General features: G+C 37.2%; 1 protein-coding gene across 1 annotated transcript in view; it reads left to right on the top strand.

Annotated features, from left to right (window-relative positions):
* Window positions 1-16005: 16005 nt before the first annotated feature.
* CNTLN (centlein) overlaps window positions 16006-24134 on the top strand; it is a gene marked incomplete at its 5' end in the record, with an annotated part of 191734 nt that continues 183605 nt past the window's right edge. The window contains 1 exon segment of the mRNA XM_053932487.1: window positions 16006-16044. Coding sequence (XP_053788462.1) covers window positions 16006-16044 — 39 coding nt within the window.

The raw sequence follows: 24134 nt of genomic DNA, 5'->3' as shown, positions 1-24134 counted from the left end.
CTAATGTAATTTAATAATTATGTAATACTACTGTATGTTTAAAAATCATTCATAAACTTATGCCCACGGAGAAAAAACCAATACGTTAAGGTTGAGCAGCTTTGTTTAGTTGATTATAAGCTATATGTACTTATGTGTATATGATACTACATGGTTTAGAACAATGTGTTTATGACTACATGAGCATTTCTCTGAAACAAGTCAGACGAGAAAGGAAGAATACCTAATACAGAAATTTAAAGATATTGAATGCAGAAGGTATCTAAACAAAAAAAAAGTTCACAGTTTTATAGGAAAATACAGTGTAATATAGCAGGTAAATGATGGTGGTTATTGTGATTTTAATTAATTTGAGTAATTTATGTCTCAAGGATTTATTAATTTCCTTTTTAATCTTTCAAGAAACATGAAAAGGAAGATCTCTATTTGGCTCTGAATGGCACAACTCACTTTTCAGAATGGGATAGGATGGGATAAATTCTTTTACTGCTGCGGCTGATTGTCAATGGAGATTTATGTTTTAGCAGTGATCAGAAACAGAGGTAAAAAAAGGAACAATGAGTATTTGTTCTCTGTTTCATGATACAGAAAAAAAAAAATTTAGGTCTTGTTTTGTTTTTAAAGACATTCTAATTCTTGTGGGTCTTTGAAAAACCTATGGATTTCAGTTAAAAGGTTAAAGAAACTATTACAATGATGGAACCATAAGTTGAGAAGTTAACAACTGAAGGAAGGAAATATCTTCTAATTGTACGAATACTGCCTGTTCATGCCTACCTTTAAACAAGTAAGGTTTAGAAGTCATATCTTTATAGAGCCTTGAGTGAGCAGCTTTTGTTCCAAAAAATTCTATATAAATTTGTAATTACTCAGCATTCCTGAAATACAGGTCACCTTATTTTACATGCATAAAATGAAGCCTGGTTATATGAATACTTAGGATTTTTCTTAAATCTGCATCTCTTTGGTTTCCAAAGTGAAGAGTGATTGTTCTTATCAAATATTTTTAAAATCTTTATCTATTTGTTCTATTGATCAGATAACCCTGAAGCTGTGAAACATAAATCAGAGAGAGGAGCTCTAAGAAGGACATAATTTAAGCTGCTAAGATGCTTTATGAGATATGAAACACTACTGTAGAATTCAAGGTAGCTAGCATTTGGATACTCAAATCTAGAAAGTCTTCACAATGAGGTACTGTGTATATAAAACGTGCTAGTGAACTGACAGCCTATCCAGATTTAGGAAAGTGCAAAAAAAGTATTGACATAGTTTATGGCTCCAAGCATAGGAACCTTAAAACAAATAAAATTCATGTTTAAGGGATTCTGGTTGAGTATCTGGTAATGATAGGGTTCTAGCTGCCACTGCACTTATTGGCATATCCCCATTTTGGTGATATCCCCTGTTCCTTCTCAAGCTTCATCCAGCCTCCTTTTTTACACTAGGCTCTTCTCATCTCTAGTATCTCTCATTTTTATTAACAGGATTAGTTTTTCCCATTCAGGAAGAATGGTTGCTGGTTGAGAGCAAGATTATGAAGATAGAAGCTTTACCCTGACCTTTTAAAATGAAGGAAAAATTCCATTCTCCACAGTCCACCTGAAAACATGAAGTTCCAGTTGAACTGATGGAATTATGGCACAGCTTGATGACCAACAAGATCTGTATTATTGACAAGCTTGGTTTTTCATTTTAATATTTTAAAATATGTTTTTTAGAATATGTGTTCCTGATGGATATCACTAGGAAATACACTTCTGACTATTTTCATGGTCCCTAAATTTGAACTAGGAATCCTTTACCTGTAAAGGATTATGCCTTTTCAGGATGCCTGAAAAGGATGCCTTTTCAGTCTTGGGAGTAAAGAGTAAAAAAAAGAACAATTTTCTATACTCAGATTTCAGAAGGGGAAACTTATTCAGAAACATCTGGAAATTGTTGTTTCAGCAACTGAGGTCTTGTGTGGTGTGCAGCACAGCAGGTACAATTATGTAGAAGACTTTTGCTGTAGTCTAAGTAGGATTGTGTGGCTTATGGTGATAACTGAAAGAAGGGTTAACCACCACAGTGCTGAGCAGTGAACTGGACAAGAAAGACTCTTGGTTTCAGTTCTGAAGGAATTACAAGGAGGTGCACTTTTGGTACTTTGTGTTCTTAAGACTAGACATGAAACAAAAAAGTGAACCAAATATGTTATTCGTATCTGAGAAAGGCAAAAAGTTGGCTTGTTACTCTCTCCAATGCAGTAAACAGATACTTTTTTTTTCCCCCTAATCTCTCCTTGGACACTTCAGTGTCCTTTCAATCAAGTGCTGCTTTAGCTCAGCTGTTACTGCTTTGTGGCTTTCGCTAAGGCGTGTTCCTCTCATTCCAGCTCCTTTTACTTGTTTGGCACACAAAAATAGAGAAGAGACATAGATTCAATTCCCATGACTAGGCCAATACACAGTAGGAACTTAAAATAGCATTCAGCTAATTAAACAACAACAACATAACCAAACCCTAACAAACAGTAAAGCAGAATTTACCAGAATAAGAATTTCCTGTATTACAGTGAGATGCTTTCTCAGGCAATTCTGTGTGTTTACCTAAATACTAAAAAAGTAGTGATAAAATTGTCATGAGGAATGCAGATCCCTCTAGTTCACTCTGAACAGAAAAGTAGTCAGAAATAGTCTACTTATTAAGATTTGTCTAATTATCTGGATGCAAAAAAAAAAAAAAAAAAAAACCAACAAAAAAACCAAAAAAAACCAACCCAAAACCTTCTCTTTGCAATATACTACTACTGTTGTTAACTTAAAACTGAACTGGAGCAACTGATGTGCTAACAGTATCTTTAAAACAGCAGTGGGGACACCCCTGCTGTTTTTTTGACAGGGGGTGTGGGGAGGGAACCTGTGAATCTGTAGTAGTACAAGTTCAGCTTGTACAAGGGAACAGCATAAGAACATGCAATCCAAAATCCAGTACAGATAAAGGAGTCTTTCTGTTACCTTCATGGGTTGTAGATAGTAGCACAAGTTACTTGATGGGGGATGGAGTACAATCATTCCAAAGTGTTGCAGCAACAGTATGTATAGAAAAAAACAAAATCAAGTCTACTGTGAGAAGTCTACTGTGCTGTTTTAACATAAGAGTCCAAGATACTAAATGAATGCACATTGTATTTGAATATTTAGCTACATTATTAATGAAATTTTAGAGTAGTTTTAGTAGTATACAAAAGTTTCTTTCTGTCCACATAGGCTAGACATTTGTGAGTAATTTCCTCTGTTATCATAATAATTAATAGCTGAATAAAGAAAGAAAAAGCTATAAATTACATTTTTTTTCCTTTATATGCTTCAGTGTATTAAGTTGTTTGGGTAATTTATATAACTGAGTTCTCAAAAACCTGTGTGATTATAAATGCTGTCATGTACATGACCAAAACAAAAACATGGATGTATAACAGAAGGCATTAAAACCAGAGAAAAACAAGAGCCGAAAAATGCCTTCCTGACCTCATCCTTAGTGTTATAATGGTTATGAAAACACTGAGACAGAAATTACGAAGTCACTTGGATACTAAAGAAAGAGTGATATGCTCAGTGTTACTTTTCTTTCTTGACATTGATCCTGACAAGAGCTTTGTGAATTTTCAAGACTCAGGCATGATTTTCCAAACATTTTATAACATGTAGATACACAATTATTTAAGAAAGAATTATTATAACCCATTATGATTTTGAGGTTTTACCACTTTATACTTGTGGTCAGGTCTAAATACTGACATAAAACACAAGTCTGAGGAACCATGCAACCTTTGATTGGGACATCATGCTCATCTAGAAAGTGTCTGTCATTTGAACATTAATCATATTCCAATTATGTTGTGACTCATGATTTACTCTAGGCAAAACCAAGAAACAATACTGAACAAATTCCTGAAGAAAGAAACAAAACAGGAGCTGAAACATGAAGTAAATAAAGATTTTATTGTCTTTAATAGTTTTCTGTGCTCTTGAATGTGTTTGTTATTTAACATAACACTAAACTGTATATTTATTATTCCCACTCACCAATTTCAAGGAGGTAATAATACTGATACTACTACTACTGTTGATAGTGAAAACTATTGTATTAACATTACTGTGTTACACACAAATACTTTAAAATTTTTAAGTTGAAACTGCATTTGGCTAATTATGTTTGGCCTTAAATCATAATATTTGAGCATTTGTGGTGTATATTGGGATAGAGACCCTCAATCAAACTGAATGCTTTGTCAGCATACAGATCATTCATATAGCTCTGTTCTGTCACATATTAATTATCTGTGCTAAATTATCTCTTGATATTAAGCACTATTAATAAATAGCATTTAATAAATGCTATTAATAAAAAAAGCTTGCTTTTGGGACAGAATAATAAAGAAACTGTACAAGAATATCATTGCAGGAACCTTAATTATTATCAAACTCATGCATTCTTGTAAGAGTCATTGCTTTTACTGCTCATCCTTTCTGGAAATCAGATTATTTTTTAAATCCACTAATAAAACAAAAAGATATTACTACTATTAATAGATATTAGTAGCCAAAAATCCATTGTTATCTTTAAACATATTGGGTAACAATGGGTCAGCTTTGGTGGTGACAGTTTTATAGACATTTATGAAACAGCAATTGAAATTCTAACTAACCCTTAGTTCAAAGAATCACAGAAAGGTCATGCTGAAAGGGACCAGCAAAAAGGTCATCTGGTTCAATGTCCCACTTCCAGCAGAATCAGCCCAGAGCATATTGCACAGAATTGTACCCAAATGGTTCTTGAATATCTCCAGTGAGGGAGATTCCACAGTCTCTCTGGGTAACCTAGTGCCTGGATCCATCCTCTTGCCACTGTCCCTTCAGATATTTATAGACACTGATGAGGTCCCCTCCCAGTCTTGTCTTTTTGAGGCTGAACAGACTCCGCTTCCTCAGCCTTTTCTCCTGAGAGATACTCCAGTCCCCTAATAATTTATGTAATCTTCTGCTGGACCAGCTCATTTGATCACTCTCCTGTTCCCTTTTCATTAGGTTGACTATCTGACCTGGCAGTTCCTGGCTCCTTTCTGTAAATTTTTAAATTTATGTGTGATGTGCCCAAAGTTTTATTCTACTCTTACTGAGCCAGCATTACTGAATATGCTAAGACAAGCTCTGTTCACCATATTTATGTTATATCCAGTTTTCTTGTTGGAACTTTGCAGTAGCCTTCAGCATAGGCTCCCAGCGAGTGTGAATTGGCTTAAAATCCTTTAGGTTACACTCTTCTGCCATCTGAATGTGAAGGAAAATTTAATTCTTAGAACTGTATCAGCCACAGTCATCTGTTAGCCAGGTCATTATTGTTGCAAAATAATGGATAAACATGGTAGTAGTGAAGGAGAGAATTTCACTGTCTTTCTGGTAAATTGTACTTGCTGGGCATTTTGTTTGAAGCGGATGCTACTTCTCCAATTTTCCTCTTCCTAAAAGACACTATCCATTTTCCTGTTGTGCTGAGCAGAAGGTGTTTAGCTCTGTGTTCTGTCCAGGTCTCTTTGAAATCCACCAAAAGACTCCTGGAAGGGAAGCTGGCCCAATATCTCATGTGGCTGCTGAAAAAGAGAAGGCACAGGTCAAGAAGCAGTAGACAGGAATGGACATATTGCCAGCATATACTCCTGAGTATTGTGTGGGTGAATGCTCCTGCATGGCATCATGGTTTCATCCCAGCTGACAGCCAAGTCCCACACAGTCACTTTCCTCACTCCTCCACCAGAAGAGTCCATGAGAGAATGAGAAGAGTAAAAGGTACATAATATGCGGATTGAGATAAAGGCAGTTTAATAGGTAAAGCAAAAGCTGCACACACAAGCCAAGCAACACAAGGAATTAATTTCCATGGGCAGGCAGGTGTTCAGCTGTATCCAGAAGAGTAGGGCCCCATCACAAGTAATGGTGACTTGGGAAGACAAATGCCATCCCTCTAAACATCCTCCTTCCCTCTTTCTTCCCGCCCACATTATATCCTGAGCATGCTGTTATGTGATCTGGGGTCATGCCCCTTTGGTCAGTTGGTCACCCATCTTGGCTCTGTCTCCTCCCAGCCTCCCATGCACCCCCAACTTCCTGCCATTCAGCCAGTTCTGAGTTCACCCCTCTGTCCCCTCATTCAGGCTACACTTCCTGAGTTTGCCTATGAGGCTGTTGTGGGAGACAGTGTTGAAAGTCCAGGTAGAACAATATCCACTGCTCTCTCCTCATCCAGCAATCCAGGCAGTTGTTTCACTGTGGAAAGCAATCAGATTGGCAATGTATGATGTTTTGCTGAATCCATGCTGACTCCACCCTGATCTCCTTGTGTGTCAACACAGTGTGGCAACATGAAAAGCAGAAAAGGCCTTGGCTGTGTGTAAGCCCTGCTCAGCTGTAACAAAAACATCTCTGTATTACCAACTCTGTGTTCAGTACAAATCCAAAATATAGCTCTATATCAGCCGTTGTGAAGAAAACTAATTCTACCCTAGCCAAACCAGCACACATGGGAAGGTCTTGTGTCCCCTATATTAGGATAGCAGTATATAGTGTCATTTAGTGAAATTAAATGTATGAGAAATGCTGTGTATGGAAGGCTTTGTACAGACAGCATGTGCCCTCTGAAGTCTCAAATAAATTGTATGTGCAATCTATACAATTACCTCAGATAAAAGTACTTTGTGATGCAAGTAACTGGTCTGGGCAAGAAAGGGTAAAAATTCAGTACTTCTCAGAATACTGCACTTCATTAGTAGCCAACTTCTACTTCAACCCCAAGACATCAGAAAGGAGTAAAAATTCTGGGACTATATAGTTGCAGAGCAATGTGATGGCTCATCCAACTGAGCAGAAGAAACTCACTGATGTAGACTGGATGAAAATGTATTTTAATTTTTCCAAAGAAAAGAATAGGCAATAGGTGGTAAGATGACTGGCAAGGCCACACAGTGATTGACAAACAAAGGTGACTGTGTGCAGACACTGAAAGACTTTATGGATGCTCTAAAAACAAAGATGAAGATTATAGCAGTCCACATTGCAGGAGAGAACAGGAAGAAAAAATTTTGCAATAAATATAATAATAAAAATCTTGTAATAAATAGAAACACACAGTTGAAAATTTTTAGCCATATGAAGTAAAAGAGTGTGAAAGAAAGCGGTGGGCCTCTTGGAGGTCAGTAGAGCTGCAACTCATACTTTATATTGTCTAGACACGGGCACAGGATTAGAGAAAAGTACTTTCTGGTTTCATTAAGAGGTTTTGCTTGGAGGCAAAGGCAATATGTCTGCTGAGGCTTAAGGCAGTGGCAGACAGCTACTGTTCCAATCCAAGAAACAGCAAGTTAGATAAGGCAAAAAAATAAGCAAATTAATAATATGTACGCAAACTAGTCTGCAGTAATTCTAGTTCTGTAAACCATAATTTCTATGACAATTCCTTATCAAAGTAACCAGCAGTACCTAAATGAAAATAATTATTTTTAAAAAATCACATTAATGAAGGGAATTGTTTTACCTTCTGTTATATATTTTAAAGTTTTTTCTACTACCCTGAATGCTGATGAAGATGTGTAGATCCAGATTTTTCATTTCAACTGAGATGGAGGTTGCATAGTTACCTGAACCTTTGTGTGAAGTTAACAGTGAAACATACTATTTTTATTACTTAAATAACAGATCCAAGTAACAGCACTTCTGTAAACAGCGCTCCACTGTATATAGTCCTAGATAAGTATATAATCTGTACAAAGGAAATGTTCATCCAAATAAGCTTTAAAACAGTATTCATACAGGGGTATTATTCAATAGGAAAAGAAATCCATTAACATGATGCAAAGAAAAAGCATATCATGTTATCTCAATAAATGAACCAGGTAAGATGCCAGTTATTGATTTAGTCTGGGATACTGGAATACTAAATCTTCTTCTGTATCCAGGCACAGTTTATCTTTTGGAGCTCCCATGGCGATGTATTTTTATGTTAAAAAATACAAATACTATTTAAGAGGAAAGAACTATATTCACATAACCAGGTTTCTTTAGCTACTGGGGGAAAATACTTTTTTACTTAAATTTTCTTGCATAAATATTATCTTTTAGATTTAATATTTCTTTCCATTGGTGTCCTCCAGGCATTGAAGCATTGTTATTTTATGCCTCTACAGTGTGATTTGATGATACAGGCCTTCTAATTCCTCCTTCTATTTCAGAGATTGTTTCCTATGTGTATTTACTATCTTGTAAAATATTTTCAAATAGAAAGGTCAGCCTCTCACTACACAATGGTGGGATATAGAAAAAGGACAATGACTGAAAATGTCTTCCCAAAGTTAATCAGGGGAGTGCAAGTGTGACCTTGGACCCACAAACAACATTTCAACCATAATATAAATCAGCATAATAGCTAATTTCCCTGTGCTGTATGTCACAAGAATAATAGAATAGTTTTCTTGTGAAGCATGAAGTCAGAACCACCCTCTAATAAAAACTTTGCAATTGGGTAAGTACTTGTAGCCAGCTGAATGACCCTTATGATAAAAGACTACATTTCCTCTGTTTATAGTCATACCATGAGGTTTCAGAATGAAGTGGATCTCTATGACTTGGCAGTCTTATGTATTATTAGCACCAAAAAAAAAGAAAAAAAAAAGTTTAAAATGGTGCCTGAGCAAGCTGAGGCATTAGCACCAAGATTCCCAATTCTATTTTTTTAAAAATTTATGGTATTTAGCAGGAATGTTGCAATGTACCTGCAAAATACGAATAATCCCATTAGCACAACATATGATAGAGTCTTCAAATATGCCAGATGAGTATACCCTATTTACAGTAGACAAAATCAAAATTATGCACATAGATAATAAGAATTCACAGACCCCAAGTTATCTTCTTGAGTGTTTCTGGAAATTATACAAATATTCCTATTTAATCCATAAAGCTGCAATATTTTACAAAGCTACTGTCTTCTGCTGCTTGCTCTGCTCCTCATATAAGATCTTATGTGGAAGTCTTAGCCATGCACAGGGGCCAGGGATGCAAAGACTGTATTTGAAGCTGCTTCTGGATTATTCAGAGGTCGTTTGTCAAAGTCCTGGCATCTAAATTAACTTGGTTGTATTCTCAGAAATTATACCTTAGAAAAGATAAAAGACTGACTAACACAAAGGGTTTTCTAGATCACAAAATACTGCCAGAAAGCTCATGCAGAATATCAGAGCAACTCAGGAAGTGGATAATTTCGAGTGTACTTGTAAAACAGATTATGTAGTCAGGAGTCACACGGTCAGGATACAGGACTGGTCAGGGGAGACAGATGTCAAGCTGACACTCACTAGGAATACAAAGACTCAACTGATGATAATGAAAAAGTAGAGTTAGCTTGCAACATGAGACTGTATATTCTTCTACCTGTAGCTGTGCATTATTTCCTGAAGAAAGTGGAGGAAAATCAACACATGATCTTATGTAATTGCTGTCTGGGCTATGTATTTCCTTTGCATCAGTCACAGTCTCAATATATCATATTGTAGTAAGTTCAGACAATTGAAGCAATGAAAAATATCAGTATCAATTTTTTTAGGATGTGTAACTAGTCTTCATTTAGCATATTTCTATCACTGTTTGGGTCATACAACCAAGTCAGATTTTTTTAATCTGCGGTTTTCAAGAGATATCTAGTGTTACCTATGCTAAGCGTCCGAAAACCACTGGTCAGAGGGAAAATAAAATTGTGATTTCTAATAGCTATTTGTATTTGATTTTCAGTTTTTGAGCTCTTAGGTCCTATTTGAGCCATATGTTTATACTATGTTATAGAAGTGCTAAAAGCATAATAAGAAACAACCCTAGAAATTCTTATGTAATCAAAGGACTCCAGAAGGAGTTTTAAGGGAAGTAACAGGGATCTTCTAATAGAATTGTGAGAGGGGGTAATAATTAAGTTTCATTTTCTGGGGAAAAAAAAAATAAAGGGAATGTAATTATTCTTGCCAAACCACTCTAATACTCTATTAGAATATTGTTTATTTGCTTTTGAATTGAAAATAAAGTGTACCAAAAATTCTATTTCTGCTTTTCTGTAAATTCAAAACTGAATATGATTTGACAACTGCCGGTCTTCCTCACAAATGAGTAAACATCCTCTAAACCCTTCTACTATCTGCCTTCAGACATAATGAAATTATTTTACAGGCTTAAATCAATTCTTATCTTGTGCACATTAATAGGATACAACTGCTGAGAAAACGAACTAAAACAAACACATTTATTGAAATTCAGTAATAAAAAACTCCCTTAATTTCTGCAGGAATTATCTTTTGGTTTGAAATTATTCCAGGTAATTTTAAATGCTGGTTTCATTATAATGCTTAATTAATTTTTTTTTAATACAGATATTTAGGTAGTATTTATTCTTAAAAAATTTCTGTCTCTAAAGGAAGCAACTTGGTTGACTAAAAACTGTGTCAAACTTAAATCAACAGATATGGAGTCTCACTTTGTTACTCTAACAAAGTAATCAGCCACAGTAGGAAAGGAAAGGAAAGTTCAAATGCACAACTTTGCATTGCTGCCAAAATACACGAGCTCTATCCCGGTGAATTGAGTCAGTTGAATCCCACTGTGATGATGGAGTTCAGGCTGCAAGAAGAGTTCATGTTGGGCTGAGTCTGCAGTACCACCCTAGAATGCAATGTGCAGTATCTGTTTTGTATTCCCTTGGGCTGGGAATTTATAGCAAACAGTGCTTTTGGGAAGAATTTTAGCAACTGAAATACTGCAGCACAAAGTGCCCTCCCAGTAACACTTAGCTACTGTCACGGTGCACACAGATAATAAATATAGAATCTTGCTTGTTCATCTGAAGTACTTTCTGAATTCAAGTGATTGCAAATAACTCTAGGTTAAATGTGATGGTCAACTGAAAATCTGAAAACAAACAGAAACAAACAGACATTTACCTCAAAATGTCAAGCTAAAGAACTCAGCAAGGTAATTGAGGCAAGAGGAATATCATAACAAGACGTCAAAACCTCCTTTTCATAGAGTGGGAGCAAGTATTTTTTCTTCTTTAAAAGCTAGTGAATGCAGAATAACATATAACATTAATTTAAGCACGTTGATAAAGCTGGAAAAAGTGTTCTAATTGCAGCAAATAGTTTTTGACTAAACTACTAGCTTATACCTTGTTTCAGTTTATTTTCCTAAGGCGTTTATTTTTTTTAACACAGTATGAACTGTTAAACAAAGACCTGAAAATCATATGTCTTGGCTCTGTTCTGAGCCTAAAACATTGCCGGGTTCTGATTTATGCCCTATTTAATATTTGCAGCTTTATCAATGCTATTGCTGTGCACTCCTGATGTGACTTACCCTGACTACACTTTAACCTCTCTGTCATGTAAAACGAGGTAAGCTATACTTCCATCAATTTTGCAGCTTGCCTGAGACATTCACTTTAAAATTTCTATTCAAAATTCTCTTATTATTTCTGAATGACAGAGATTAGCAAATTTTCATTGAATCTGAATTTCTTATTTAATGAATTACAGTACTTTTAATTTGTTTCCAGTCAGAAAACTAGTTTATTTCATTGCATTGTGCAGCAGCGTCCAATACTAAAACATACAAACTGCTGCAAACCTGATTTCTAGTATGAAAAACAGGTAATTTTGAGGCATTTGCACATGTTCATGGCTGTTGTGTTGTATGCATGTGCATGACTGCAATGAAAGGATGTGTAGGTGTATGTTCTCAGCTGCAATCCCTAGGGTGAGGGAGCGTCTCATCCATGTCTCCTGCACTCTAAAAAGTTTGGGTGGTCATGGATGGTGTTGCCCCTGTCAGCAACCACTCCTTGGGTTAACAAGGGTATCATGGCTTACTGAGCCTGGGTGGCCACATACTCTTCACACCCTTTCTCAGGGCGATGAAACTCAGCTCTTCATTTTCCATGCAACCCTTCCATAATCAGGCGACTCTCCCAGTTAGTCTATGACACAGGCTACACACCACATGCAAGGTCAAAGCTCAACTTCTTTCTGGGTTCAATTTCACTAAGAAATAAATTAACAAAGAAATAATCAATTCCCAGTGCTCAGCTAAACCCATCTCTTCAGTTACTACAACACAAACCCAGTATGCCTCTGCCAGGACAGCCACCCTGGAATCTGCTTCCCCCTCTTAATGACCTTCAGCTGTCTGCCCCTCCCTCACAGCTTCCCGTTTCTGGCAGGTGTTATGGGGCGGGGATTTCATCCAAGACTGTTAATCACCTTCTCCCTCTGTGCTTTGTTCAGCTGACTTTATATTAGTGGCTTTTATTTTTCATTGTCTTGAAGGGTGTAGTGCCAAGATTTGTGACCTCATTTAAAAAAGACAACAAAACATCAAAGCCTTCTCTATGGTAAAGGTAAGTGGAACAGGGCCATGTTATAGACTCCTCTGGCATCATGATGTAGCCCTTCTGGGGAGTGTAACCTGTTGATTGATGCTTACCCAGCCTTTAAGAAAGGTATAGTGTGCAGTAGAAAAGTATGCAGTAAACTAAAGCAATAAAATTGATATATTCTGGAGGTTACTTGGTTCTACCTCTTGTCTTTTCAGGCGCAAATCAGACCTCTGCTATCTTACTCTCTGCTTATGAGAATAAGATGGCACTTTCTTTTCATTGAGTGAAAAGTGAATTGTGCTAGTGGTAGAACTCCAGGCCTGTACATCAGTGAATCTAGGCTTCCATGCTGACTTTTTCCATCTCTGCTTTTTCAAAATCAGCTAAATCAATATATATATTATAATGGTAGAAATGAGGTCTGAAGTAGTATCTTTTATTACAAGCAGTTGGAAACAAGAAGTGTAAATTTTGTCAAATACTTTTTTCACCTTTTCTTTTTTTTTTTTTTCTAACAACCAAATGGTCTGTCTGTTCTCTTGGTTGCGGCAGATGATCAAATATCAGATATTACTTCTCCTTACAGACCTTTCCACTTTTATATACCCATTCTTCCTATGATCATAATCATGCTATTACATACAGCTGTCACAGAAGTGGAAAGAATGTCCCCTGCAGCCGTGAATGGATTCACAAGCAAAAATCACCAAACCAAGCCAAACTCAAACCTACATCACAAAACCTCCAGAAACTTTCATTGGAAGTAAGTGTGTTTTGAATTCATTATCTAAACAAGAACGAGCATATTTCTAGGGTTGTAATATGTTCTTGAGAAACATACAAATTCCTTAAATTATGAGGACATTGCCAAAACCTGCTAGAAATAATTTCAGCAATTTTGACTTCTTTTGTTCACTTTAGCTGACAAACATATCTCAGAAAGTAACTGTTTGATGAAGCTGTTTCCTAGCAAACTACTAGTGACAAACATGAACAGTCAACATAAAAAATCCAAGGAGAAATGAAAATTCTTTAGTACAACATTTTAACACTTCTAATTCAAATCAGATTAGTAAGGGCATTTTTTGTTTAAAGGAAAATGAAAATGCTCTCGTTTGTACTTACATAATAATGAAGTATTGCGATTGTCACAATGGATGGAGTAACTTGATATTTCACATTAAAATAAGGAAAAGAAATATACAATCAGAAAAAAAAAAGTAATTATGTGATCAGGAGTAAATGCAACATGGTTGTAATATGAGCATGTTTCAAAGAAAGATGTGGGATTTCCCAAGAGCAAAAAAACCCCTACCAAATTAAAAAAAAAAAAAAAAAAAAAAAAGTTTCTGTCACCAAAGCAACTTGGGGAGCACTTCCATTTGTGTAACATTCACAGGAACTGTAAGAGAGTAAAAGCCATAACAAATAAGTTTCAATTGTGCAATGCATTTTTAATAGATGTTGTTTAGTTTTATAAAAGGGAAATCCAAAGGGAAAATAGTTTTGGAAGAATTTAGACTAACAATCTCATGGATTTGATAACTGTAAATGCAGGGGTTCCAAAATATGAAGATTAGGGACAAACATAATGTACAAAATACTCCATTACAAGTCAGTGTCTACCAATTCACCAAAACTTGCCAACTCCACATTTTAAATTTTCTCAAATATTCTAAGAATTACCATGAATACTGTTTGGGTTAATAACTAGAAACTTTATATTACAGAAAATAAACTTATGAAATAGCAGGAAAACAAATGTGATGTTAGTTAAACAACATACAAAAATATTAGGTCCTCAAAATAAGCATCTTGCTATACTTTTGTGTTTATGTGGTAACATGTTGTGTCTACACAGATAGTAAATACAAAAATTTCTTTTTTAAGGTTCTAAAGTTGTAGGCAATTGCGGTCTGTTGTTTTGTGTTCTGTCAAGCTTTGAGCCTAGCCCCTGTAATAACTGAATCTTCTCAGCTCAACTTTGAATGACCTTTTACTTGGAAAATGTTTTTAAATCCTGTTTAGTCATTGTAGCTGTTCAGCAGTTAAGCTAAGCACATTGTTTTTTAAGTAAAGTTAGCTTCTCTTTACCCAAGTGTAATAGGGAACAAACGGTCAAGAGGACAATGATAAAAGTATTAGGAAACAGATGAAAAATTTAAAAAGATGGTTATTAAAAGGCAGAGATGTGGAAAAAGTGAAGGCTACATCATGACTGGATAGTGAATTTATGGTAGAAGAGGACTAAAAGATCCTAAAAGCAAAGAAAAAGTTTAAAATGTAAACATGTTAGAATTGACATGATGGTCATATGAATATTTGAACCTTTAATAACACAGAATGATAAATGACAGGAAGTGCAAGATCACAAATATGAGATGATACAATACACAATGAGTGATGAACTATTAAAATTATAAAGGCTGTTCTAAGGAGAGATGTGGTATTGATCCAATAATTGTTGAATCTCCTTAAATCTCCGTATAACCGGACAGAGAAAACTCAAATGCAGTCTCCCACCTTTATGTTTGCATTTAGAATTGTGCAGATAGTTCTTGCAGTAATAGTAAAAATTTTAATTGAAAAATTATGTGAAAAATCTTGGCATTGAGTACTGTAGCCACTCTCTACTTCTGAGAAGGCCTCCTGGACATCAACGTGATGAAAAATCAACTTGCCAGGCACAGCTATCACCAAAGATTCAGGACTATTTCTGCTAGGGCCGCAGGGGGAAGGATTGGACATTTTAATGCATGTCCTAATTCACAGGGTGTGAAACCTTCTTGCTTATCTGCATGCACACACACATGCATACACACACACAGACACACAAAATGTTGTATTTCTTGTCACAAGCGTACATTCAGGGTAACTTTTCCAGAAACCATGCAAAAGTTACAATGGAGAGGAAAAGAATACATACTTCTCTATAAAAACAGGTATAGTATTTCTGTAGTAAGATACTGAATTGGTGAAATGCAATTTCCAGATTAAAATATATTCCAACTGTATTTCAGCTTCTTTCTCCATTAGTTTGGGGGAAAGTCTGTGCTTCTTAGGAGTATTTTGCTTCCTATGTATGTGGTAGTTTGGCGTGTTACAGTTGTTTTATTAATATGAAAGTTAGATTTCTTTTGTTAGTAAGTTCTAGTGGTTTCTCCCATGTACCCCATTTTTTCCCCCAATGGTTCGTTCCTAAGTTGTTTACTACAAAATTTTCCCGCCACTTGTCTGTCCATCCTTATGTCAATCTCCCTGTTCCTCCCTTTACCTCCTTATATGTCCTTGTTTGTCCCAGTTGCACTGCCTCCTACCCTTGTCAGTCAGAGGTGCTACACCCCTTTTGTTCTAGAATGTTCATTGTCAGTTGCCTTTACCATTAAAGATAATTGGCTTGTAAGGCTTCTTCCCTCCCCTGTGTAAACCCCATTGGACACATTCAGTGATGTCTTCCTCCCCTGCGATTCCCTTATTGGTTAAGAGATGTTTCCACTCTTTCTACCCTTCCCTCTTTAAAAACACTGTTCAGACCTCAGATTCTTGTCACTTGTCACTTCCTGACCCTTTCTAGGAATAAGTCTTCCTTGGAAACTCAGTCAAGTGAGCTTTCCCTTTTCTTTTGCCTTGGACTAATTGTGTCATTCCTCTGCTGCGTCACCCACGCCGCAGCAATCACCAGCACCCTAGGCGGTCACGGCAGAGATCAGGGGGTGGCCACTCTTCAGAGTGCCGTCTGGCCACCGGGAGTATGCTGGCTGGTTAATCTCTGCTCTGTGGCCGCAGAGTGCAACCACACATGTAGGCTACATAGTGATTTGCTTTGGCAATGCTGTTAAACCCTTTATTACATAACCAAGTACTTTATATATATGGATCTTAAACAGAATTCATTTACATAGTAGCAATGGTTGAAATATTTGTCATATTTGTAATGGTTAGATTTTTGAAGCCTTTCTTTGCTTTCAGTTGTAGGCTCTGAAATCCAACTCTGGAAGTGATAAATCTGAAAAACTTCCTGAGAAACATGTGTGCTTATGCATCCTAAAATGCTATCGAGACCTAATCTAAGCCTAGGTCTCTTGACTCTTCTCTTGCAATTATTACTATTTAATTCAGAGGGAAAAAAAAAGCAAACTAAGAGGAAAAGGCATGAGACATCTGACTCAAATATGCTGGAGCCTCAGCACCTTGCAGAACACCCAGAAACATATCATTACCCCATCAAATGTCTGTGAGTGTCTGAAGGGAGGGTGTCAGTGATGGATCCAGGCTCTGCTCGGTCCTGTCCTCCAAGCAAAAGGAGCAATGGGCGAAAACAGATGGACAGGAAGCTCCACCTGATCATGATGAGGAACTTTACTGTGCAGTGGTCGAGTACTGGATTTCCCAGAGAGTACAAGAGTATGAGATTTCCCAGAGATGCTGTGGAAGTCTCACTTGCTGGGGATATTAAAGAACGATCCTATAACATGTGCTCCGGGATTATCCTGCTTGAACAGGGAGGTTGTACCCGATGGTCCACTGAGGTGCCTTGCCATTCTATGAGTCTGACCTGTACGGTTCACATGTCAACATCTAGGGTTTAAAAGAGGCGGGATACATGTGCTTCTGGGGCTGAAGGAGGGCAAGGATCCGCTGGATTCCCAGGGATTTTCAACATCCCTCGCTCAGCACCTTGGCTGGACAGAGATGCTCCTACCCTAGAAGAAGAAGGCGGCAGCTCTGCGCTCCCGAGGCGCCGGTCCTTGGCCGCGCCTCACCTCTCGCACCCCCCGCCCCACTCCGGCACGGCGCATGCGCGGCGCCGCGCCTCGGGCGGGCGAATTCAAACGCGCCCCTCGCCCCTTCTCGTCGGAGTAGCGGTGGAGCTGTGACGTCATTGCACCGCGTCCTCTTTCTTCCCTACGGTTTCCGGCGCTCGCCCGTGCCGTGAGTGCGGCGGAAAGTTTTCATTTGTGTGGTTCACAGCGCCGATTCTCCCCCCTTTCCCCCAGGCGCGGGCGGGCGGGGGCTGCCTGAGCCCGCTCCCACGGGCGCGGGCCCTCCTCTCCCCTCGCCGTCTTCGCAGGAGGAGCGGCGAGAGGCTTTCGGCGATGGCTTCGGGGGGCTCTCGGAGGCGGCGACGCAGCGGGCGGCAGAGCTGGAGGAAGGGCTGCGGGGTCTAGCTGAGCCGCTGCCAGGTACCTGAGCGCGGGGCGAGGGCCGGCCCGGGGCGGGCGGGCGCGTCCCGTTTGGGAGCGCGCGTTTGCGTCTCGCTCCTGGCGAGCAAGGAGGAGGAGCAGGGCCGCGGGCGCCCGGCGCCTCCGGGACACGAATTAAATCGGGCTTGGGCCCTTTCCCTGCATGAAACCGTCTGTCCTGAAGCTGTTTTGTTCACCCTTCCAGAAGCCACGGTTCGCTTGAATAAAAATAGTAAAGTCCCGAGGTACTGCCTTGCGTAAATTCGGGGGAAAATGATCAGGCAGAGGGATTTTAGAGAATTTTAAGTCTTGAAGGAACCTTTGGAGATAATTTCATCTCTCCCCCAACCTTGCATCAGGATTAAATATATCCAAGCTGGTTCTGGGAAGGGATGGCTTAGTGAGTAATTACGGGTGTACTTTCAAAAGTTCCTCCTCTGCATCTTGCCCTGTGGCTTCCCTTCATAGGAAGTTGGTCGTTCATCATTTCTCAAGTTGTCATTCACCGCTGATAGTTAGATGTACTTACTAAAAAGTATAAAAAACATTTGTAATGTGACGTCTTGTTCTAGAAATCAGTGAAAATTCTCTGCCAGACACATGGGTTACACCAAAGGTATATGTGGCAGAGAGGGAGGTGACACCTAATGCTGCAGGTAGCCAAAACAGTATTTGCACGTGGGATGTGGTCTGGTTAAAGCTATGAAGGTCTGGGCTGATGAAGCCATCAGAAGAAAGCGTCTACCTGAAAATTACTAGAGGTTTCCTGCCTCAAGCAGCATTGATACACGTGACAATTTGCGTTAGATTCCTGCCGTGGATAGAATCAAGACTTTGTAAGAAATCATGTTGCATAGGAGATCTGTGGGGAGAAGGAGCTGTCAAGTGAAAATCCTGTTTGGAAATGCTGAGCAATGAATGTTTAGGGGATATCTTCAATGTCTTGTGAGAGAAGTTAAGGAAACTCTCTATAAAGATGTAGTTTACTATTCCTAGTATGTAGATGTACACTATCAGACAAAATTTGGTGGAGGCAGAAGGAAGCCCTGTGCTCTGCTCGTTTGCTAGTTGAACATAAATTATGTATTACTAAAACCTTGTAGCATGTAGTATTTTTGAAGAGCATTATATGTAGAAACTTTGAAGAAACAGTACAAATCTGAGTTTCTAAAGGCTGTGATAACTTGATGTGCACAAATTGTAGTTAAGCATCTGATTTCCCCTTTAGATTAATTTCAATTACATGTGCATTTGTACTTGTTTCCTGATGAATGCATTCCACAGGTGTTGGGAGTCAGCAAACAAAGTATTTTGAAATTTATTTTAAGTTTCTTTTGTATTATCTGCCATTCTTAGATCTTTGTCTTTCATCAGATCAGATATCTTTTATTGAGGAAAGCAGGCAAAAAAAGAACAGGAAGCTAGTTAGAGTTTTTGAAAACAGACCCTAGTCAGTAATCTCTCCAGCTCTAGGTAGAATCCAGTAGATACCATCCTTCTAATGAAAGGCGATGTTCAGGATAGTGAAGCAGCAATCTCTTAAGTAGAAATTCTCTGAAAGTACTACAGGGTAGACATCTACATGCTTTACTATTTTACTAATCCATCAATACATTTGACAGGTTTAAGCATGTGTATATTACATACAGAAGGGGGAAGCCAGATTTTAATACATAAAAGAGGTGATAGCCTCATAAATTAGGCAGCTTTTTCAACACAGCATTTCTCTAAGGTGATTAACTTTGTAAAGAAGTTTTGTGAAGATATTCTGAATTTGAATGGGAACTAAAATGGCCTGATTTACTGAATGGACTAAAGTAAAATTTTTCAAGTGGTTTGAAAGTTAACTGATGAAAATTTTTGTAGATGGTTAATCCATTTTAAGGTTATATTTTGTGTAATGACAAGTCATTTGAAAGCATAAATATATATGGGTAATGCTAATACAGTGTTTTTCTAGCATCTTTTCAGATGAAATATAATGTTGCTGCTGACCAGCTAATTTCTTTAGCGTAATTTCATTTCATTTGCTGTGGTTTGCGTAATTTCCTTTAGACCTAAGAACTTTTTCTGTTCTGTCTCCTAATATTTGCAGGCCTTGTTAATCAGAATTGTGAAACCATTTAGTTTGGAACGGAATTCTTGAGAACATCTATTGCACCCCACCGTAGAACAGATTGCCTAGGACAGTGCCTAGTTAAGTTTTGATTATTTCCATTCCTGGAGACTACAACCCCTCAGGACAACCTGTGGAGGTATATCACAGGAAAAGTGTTGCAATTCCATTAAGATTTTTTTTGTCTTCTGTTCTGTGCTTTTGGTTAGGGTTGTATCTTTCATAGAATGCCTTAGCAGGCATTTTGGATAGAAAAGTTATGGAAGTGTCTTTATAAAAGATACTGCTGAGAGCACGTTAACTTCCAGCAACTGCATAAAATTGCCCAAGCCTTTCCCTTTCCCTTTCCCTTTCCCTTTCCCTTTCCCTTTCCCTTTCCCTTTCCCTTTCCCTTTCCCTTTCCCTTTCCCTTTCCCTTTCCCTTTCCCTTTCCCTTTCCCTTTCCCTTTCCCTTTCCCTTTCCCTTTCCCTTCACAGGTTCATAAACTGCATTTCCAGAAAAACCTTCCCAGCTGAAATCTAGTTTAATAGTCTAAGGGTGCATCAGAACTAAAGGATTAGTCTTAAGTATTGGTTGAGGTATTAACCTTTTGGATTTTTTTTTCCCCAAAGAAAAAAATACATTTGTCAAGTGATTGAGGCTAAAGTTTAATTGGTTCTAAACAGAACAGTTTTAGCAAAAGATGTATATATCCAAAAGTGATTTAGCATCTGAGTAAATTATGCCGTGTTTCTCTTCTACACACCATCTTGGACTTTATATTTACTGTCATATAAACTGCACTTCTGAAATGAAATCTTTTCTGGATACCAGAGCCTGTTGTAGGGATCTGTTGGCTAAATACATGGGAGTCTTCTTTGGCTAGTGAAGCTCCTTAGTCTTAGTGGAAGTATTGTGCATGCTAACTTTTCTCTAACCTCAGGTATTCCAGGCATCTATTTCTGGATATTATTTCTTTTCTGTGGCAGAATCCTGGAGAACCTGACTCTTCTAGTCATCCAGGGTGGTGGCCTTTGTGTTTGAAACAAGGTTCTTATTCACATTTATTTTGGTTGTGGGTTTTGTGGGTTTTTTTTGGTTTTTTTTTTTTTTTTTTTTTTTTTTTTGTTTGGTTTTTTTTTTGTTTGTTTGTTTGGTTTTTTTTGTTTTTGTTTTTGTTTTTTTTTTTCATGGTAACAATTCCCACAAAGTAAAGGTGCCTACAAGGGTCATACTCTTGAAGTTAATACTTCTTGATTTTTTGTGTATTCCTTTTTTCATTACTTTCTAAAGCTGAGATTCTACTACTAAGTCTTGACTTCTGTAGCTCAGGTTGGGTAGTCCTTTAATAGTACTCAAACAATTGTAGGATCGTCACTAGTAATAAGCAAGATCTTGGAGTAGGGCCTGTTAAAAGTACAAATTTCTTGCAGTTACTCTGTGAAAACTGACATTGATGTATAATTCTGTGGTGGAATTTGCAAAAATGAGAAAGCCAAATTAAGAAAATAGTCCAAAACTCCCAGATTGTCTACTGAGAAGCCTTGTATAAAGCTAAGGAGGTGTACCTCTATAGTATGCTGTTTTGGGAAGGTTATGATTATGTCTGCAATAAGACATTTTGTAATTATTTTTAATTTCAGTGGCTCTTTTTATTTGAGAATTATTTGAGAAATAAAGTTAAGGTTCCTGAAAACAACCGAATAGAAAACAGAAAATTGTTTTTTATTTTTAAGTTTCTTGTTTTCTTTGGAACCTTTTTACATTTCTGTAATGGGTTCAACGTTATTGGAGGGCAGTGGAAAGACAAAGGTCAAATAGTAAGTCATGTCACATCTTGTCTCTATTGCTTCTCTTAACTGCTGCATTCTATTTCAGAGTTTTATGCTACTGCCTACCACCTCAAAATATCAATATCTTCAATACCAATATTATAATTATTCTCAAGAGAATGTGTTTTTCCATGGTGTTGAAAAGATCTGGCTTATGTTTTACCTCCATCTTATTTCCCTTGTGGTTGTGTATTTTTGGAGGTGGAGCAGATGGATATGCTGTTTTTGCAAAACGTGATTGTTCCTGGTATAGGAAATTAGTCTGATTTGTTTGCTTCTGTTTTTATCCTTGTGCTTGTTTCGATTTTTATTGCTTTTTTTTTTTGTAAGGGGGATGATATGTTATATCTCTAGAAGTTCATTCTATGGGTGGAGTTTCTGAGCCAAAATTACTTTCTTTAGCATTATGTACTTTCTCTTTAGTCTTGTGTATTTCTTTAAACCACCTGTTTGGTCTATAGAGATTCATAGCATATTCCTTGGTGTCCTGTAGGGAAGCCTCTTGTGGTGAAAGACAGTTCATTTGGTGTAAAATAATGTGCATTGCTAAAGTGATGATTGATGTCCTAGCTCTCAGGCTCTTTCTAGAATAGAGACTTTCATGCCCCTCTGTTCTGTAACTGAAAAGATAAGAATAGTTCTTTCAGGTATTCTGTGATGGGAAACTACATCAAATCCTTGCTTTGGACAAGACAGTGATTCTGGACTGGATCTTCCATGTTGAACAGAGTGTCCTATATTGATGGTAACACAAAAAGTTGGAAGAAGCAACATTATCTTCTGGTGATACTCACATGACAAGTTAGATTTGTTTAGCTTAATTTTATATTTACCATCCTAGGATCATCAAAATTCATCAAAAATGCTGTTTCAAATTCAAACAAGTATCTTAACAATTTACCCATTATTAGTTTCAGAAAAACCAAGATACCATCAGTCTTCATTTAACTCATTGCAGCTTTTTAATTTCAATGGTAATATGGCATACGTTTCTGCTAAAATGATGCTGTATTTTCCTTACTGAGGACTTTCTTTTCTAACTTTATGGTTCTACCAAAACTGAACTACTCTTTATCTTTTTTTTTCTTTTCCCTGCATAACAATACATGTATTATTTTTAGGGAGGTCTTGTTAGTGTTATCTTCTGTAGCTTATATGCCTTTTCTGTCAATAATAATTACAATGCCTAATCTTCTACTGTATTAGGAATTAAGTACGCCATTGCGTGGTACTCTGCACAGCCCTAAAAGTACAGTCAGCCAACTGGCAGCAGTCTGCAGACCATACTATTTAGTCAAAGAAACCATACTATGTATCGTTTTAAATTTATCCACTAAAAATAGATAGTTCACCATTAGTCAAAAAGTTAGGAACTGATCAGTAATCTCTTAAAGGTTCTGCTGCAACAAATTCACTGGTAGCATTTCAACACTTTTGTCAGAAGGTGCTAAATATAAAGGAAGAATAAAGAGATCTTCCAGTAGATGCTGCTGCTTTTGCTTCTCTTTTTTACCAGGGTTTGGAAAAAACTCTTGAAGAATGACTATGTGTATCTCTAGGCATTTTTGGGTAAAAGAGGTTTAGGAAAGGTGGCTGCTACTTTGTGGGAAGTGGAGTGGCAGGGATTTCTATTGCTTCTTGCCTTGTTTCATGCTGTGTTTCCTGCTTGACATGAAAAGCTATGCGTAAATCCATTTTGGTATTCATATTCATTTGGTTTTATAGTGTGCTTGAAGAAAAATAACAGTTCTTTGTGGGCAGTAGAACTGTCTAGTTTTGATCACTTTCTGTGTCAGAGAGGGTTCTAAAACATTCTATTTGCCATCATTAGCACTGATAACAGAGAACATTTTATTAGGTGTGAAAACGGGTGCATTTATTCATTCATTCTGGACCAATTTAATATCCAGCACAACCACTGAAAATAATGTAGCCATGATACTATTGATTTATGCATAGTTTTAACACCCTCCTCCTTTATTTACAAGTAAACATGAAAAAAACATTAACTTACACACCAAGACATTGTGTTGGTTCATAATAGGTGACTAGATGTTGCAGATGCATGTTGATGATACATATTAGAAATGTTTTTAAATCAATATCTAGAAATTAAAAGTAACAATAAATTTTAAAACCTCAAAAAAACAGAACACTAAAACATAGTTCTTCCATAGTGATGTATTTTTACATAGACTTTGTTCTTGTCCATCCAACTTAGTGACCAATATAGAAATTTTTGTAAAATACCAGTATGAAGATTTGAGTGTGTTAGTATTTCTTCTAGATAAATAGTTGATATCCATACTATTGTTTTGAAATGGAGCAAAGTGTTTAGTTCTTCCATTCATTAAATGCTAATTTCTTTTATTAAGTCAAGACCACATATTTATTGGTGCCAAGGGATGCCAGCTGTTTAGTGCTTTGGGTGGTTTTTTTCTTATTTTATACTCATATTTTGCCAATAAGAGTGTAAATCACATGAATCTGATTAGTACAGGTGCTGTTAATAAAGGCCTTACTCTTTCTGTATTATGCACAGAAGAAGTGTAGTTGAATACCTACATTTACTTTCTTCTAGT

The sequence above is a fragment of the Vidua chalybeata genome, chromosome Z, assembly GCF_026979565.1.
Source record: "Vidua chalybeata isolate OUT-0048 chromosome Z, bVidCha1 merged haplotype, whole genome shotgun sequence".
Classification (NCBI taxonomy): domain Eukaryota; kingdom Metazoa; phylum Chordata; class Aves; order Passeriformes; family Viduidae; genus Vidua; species Vidua chalybeata.
Note: the sequence above shows the minus strand (reverse complement) of the source record. Positions and strands in the feature narration are given on the sequence as shown.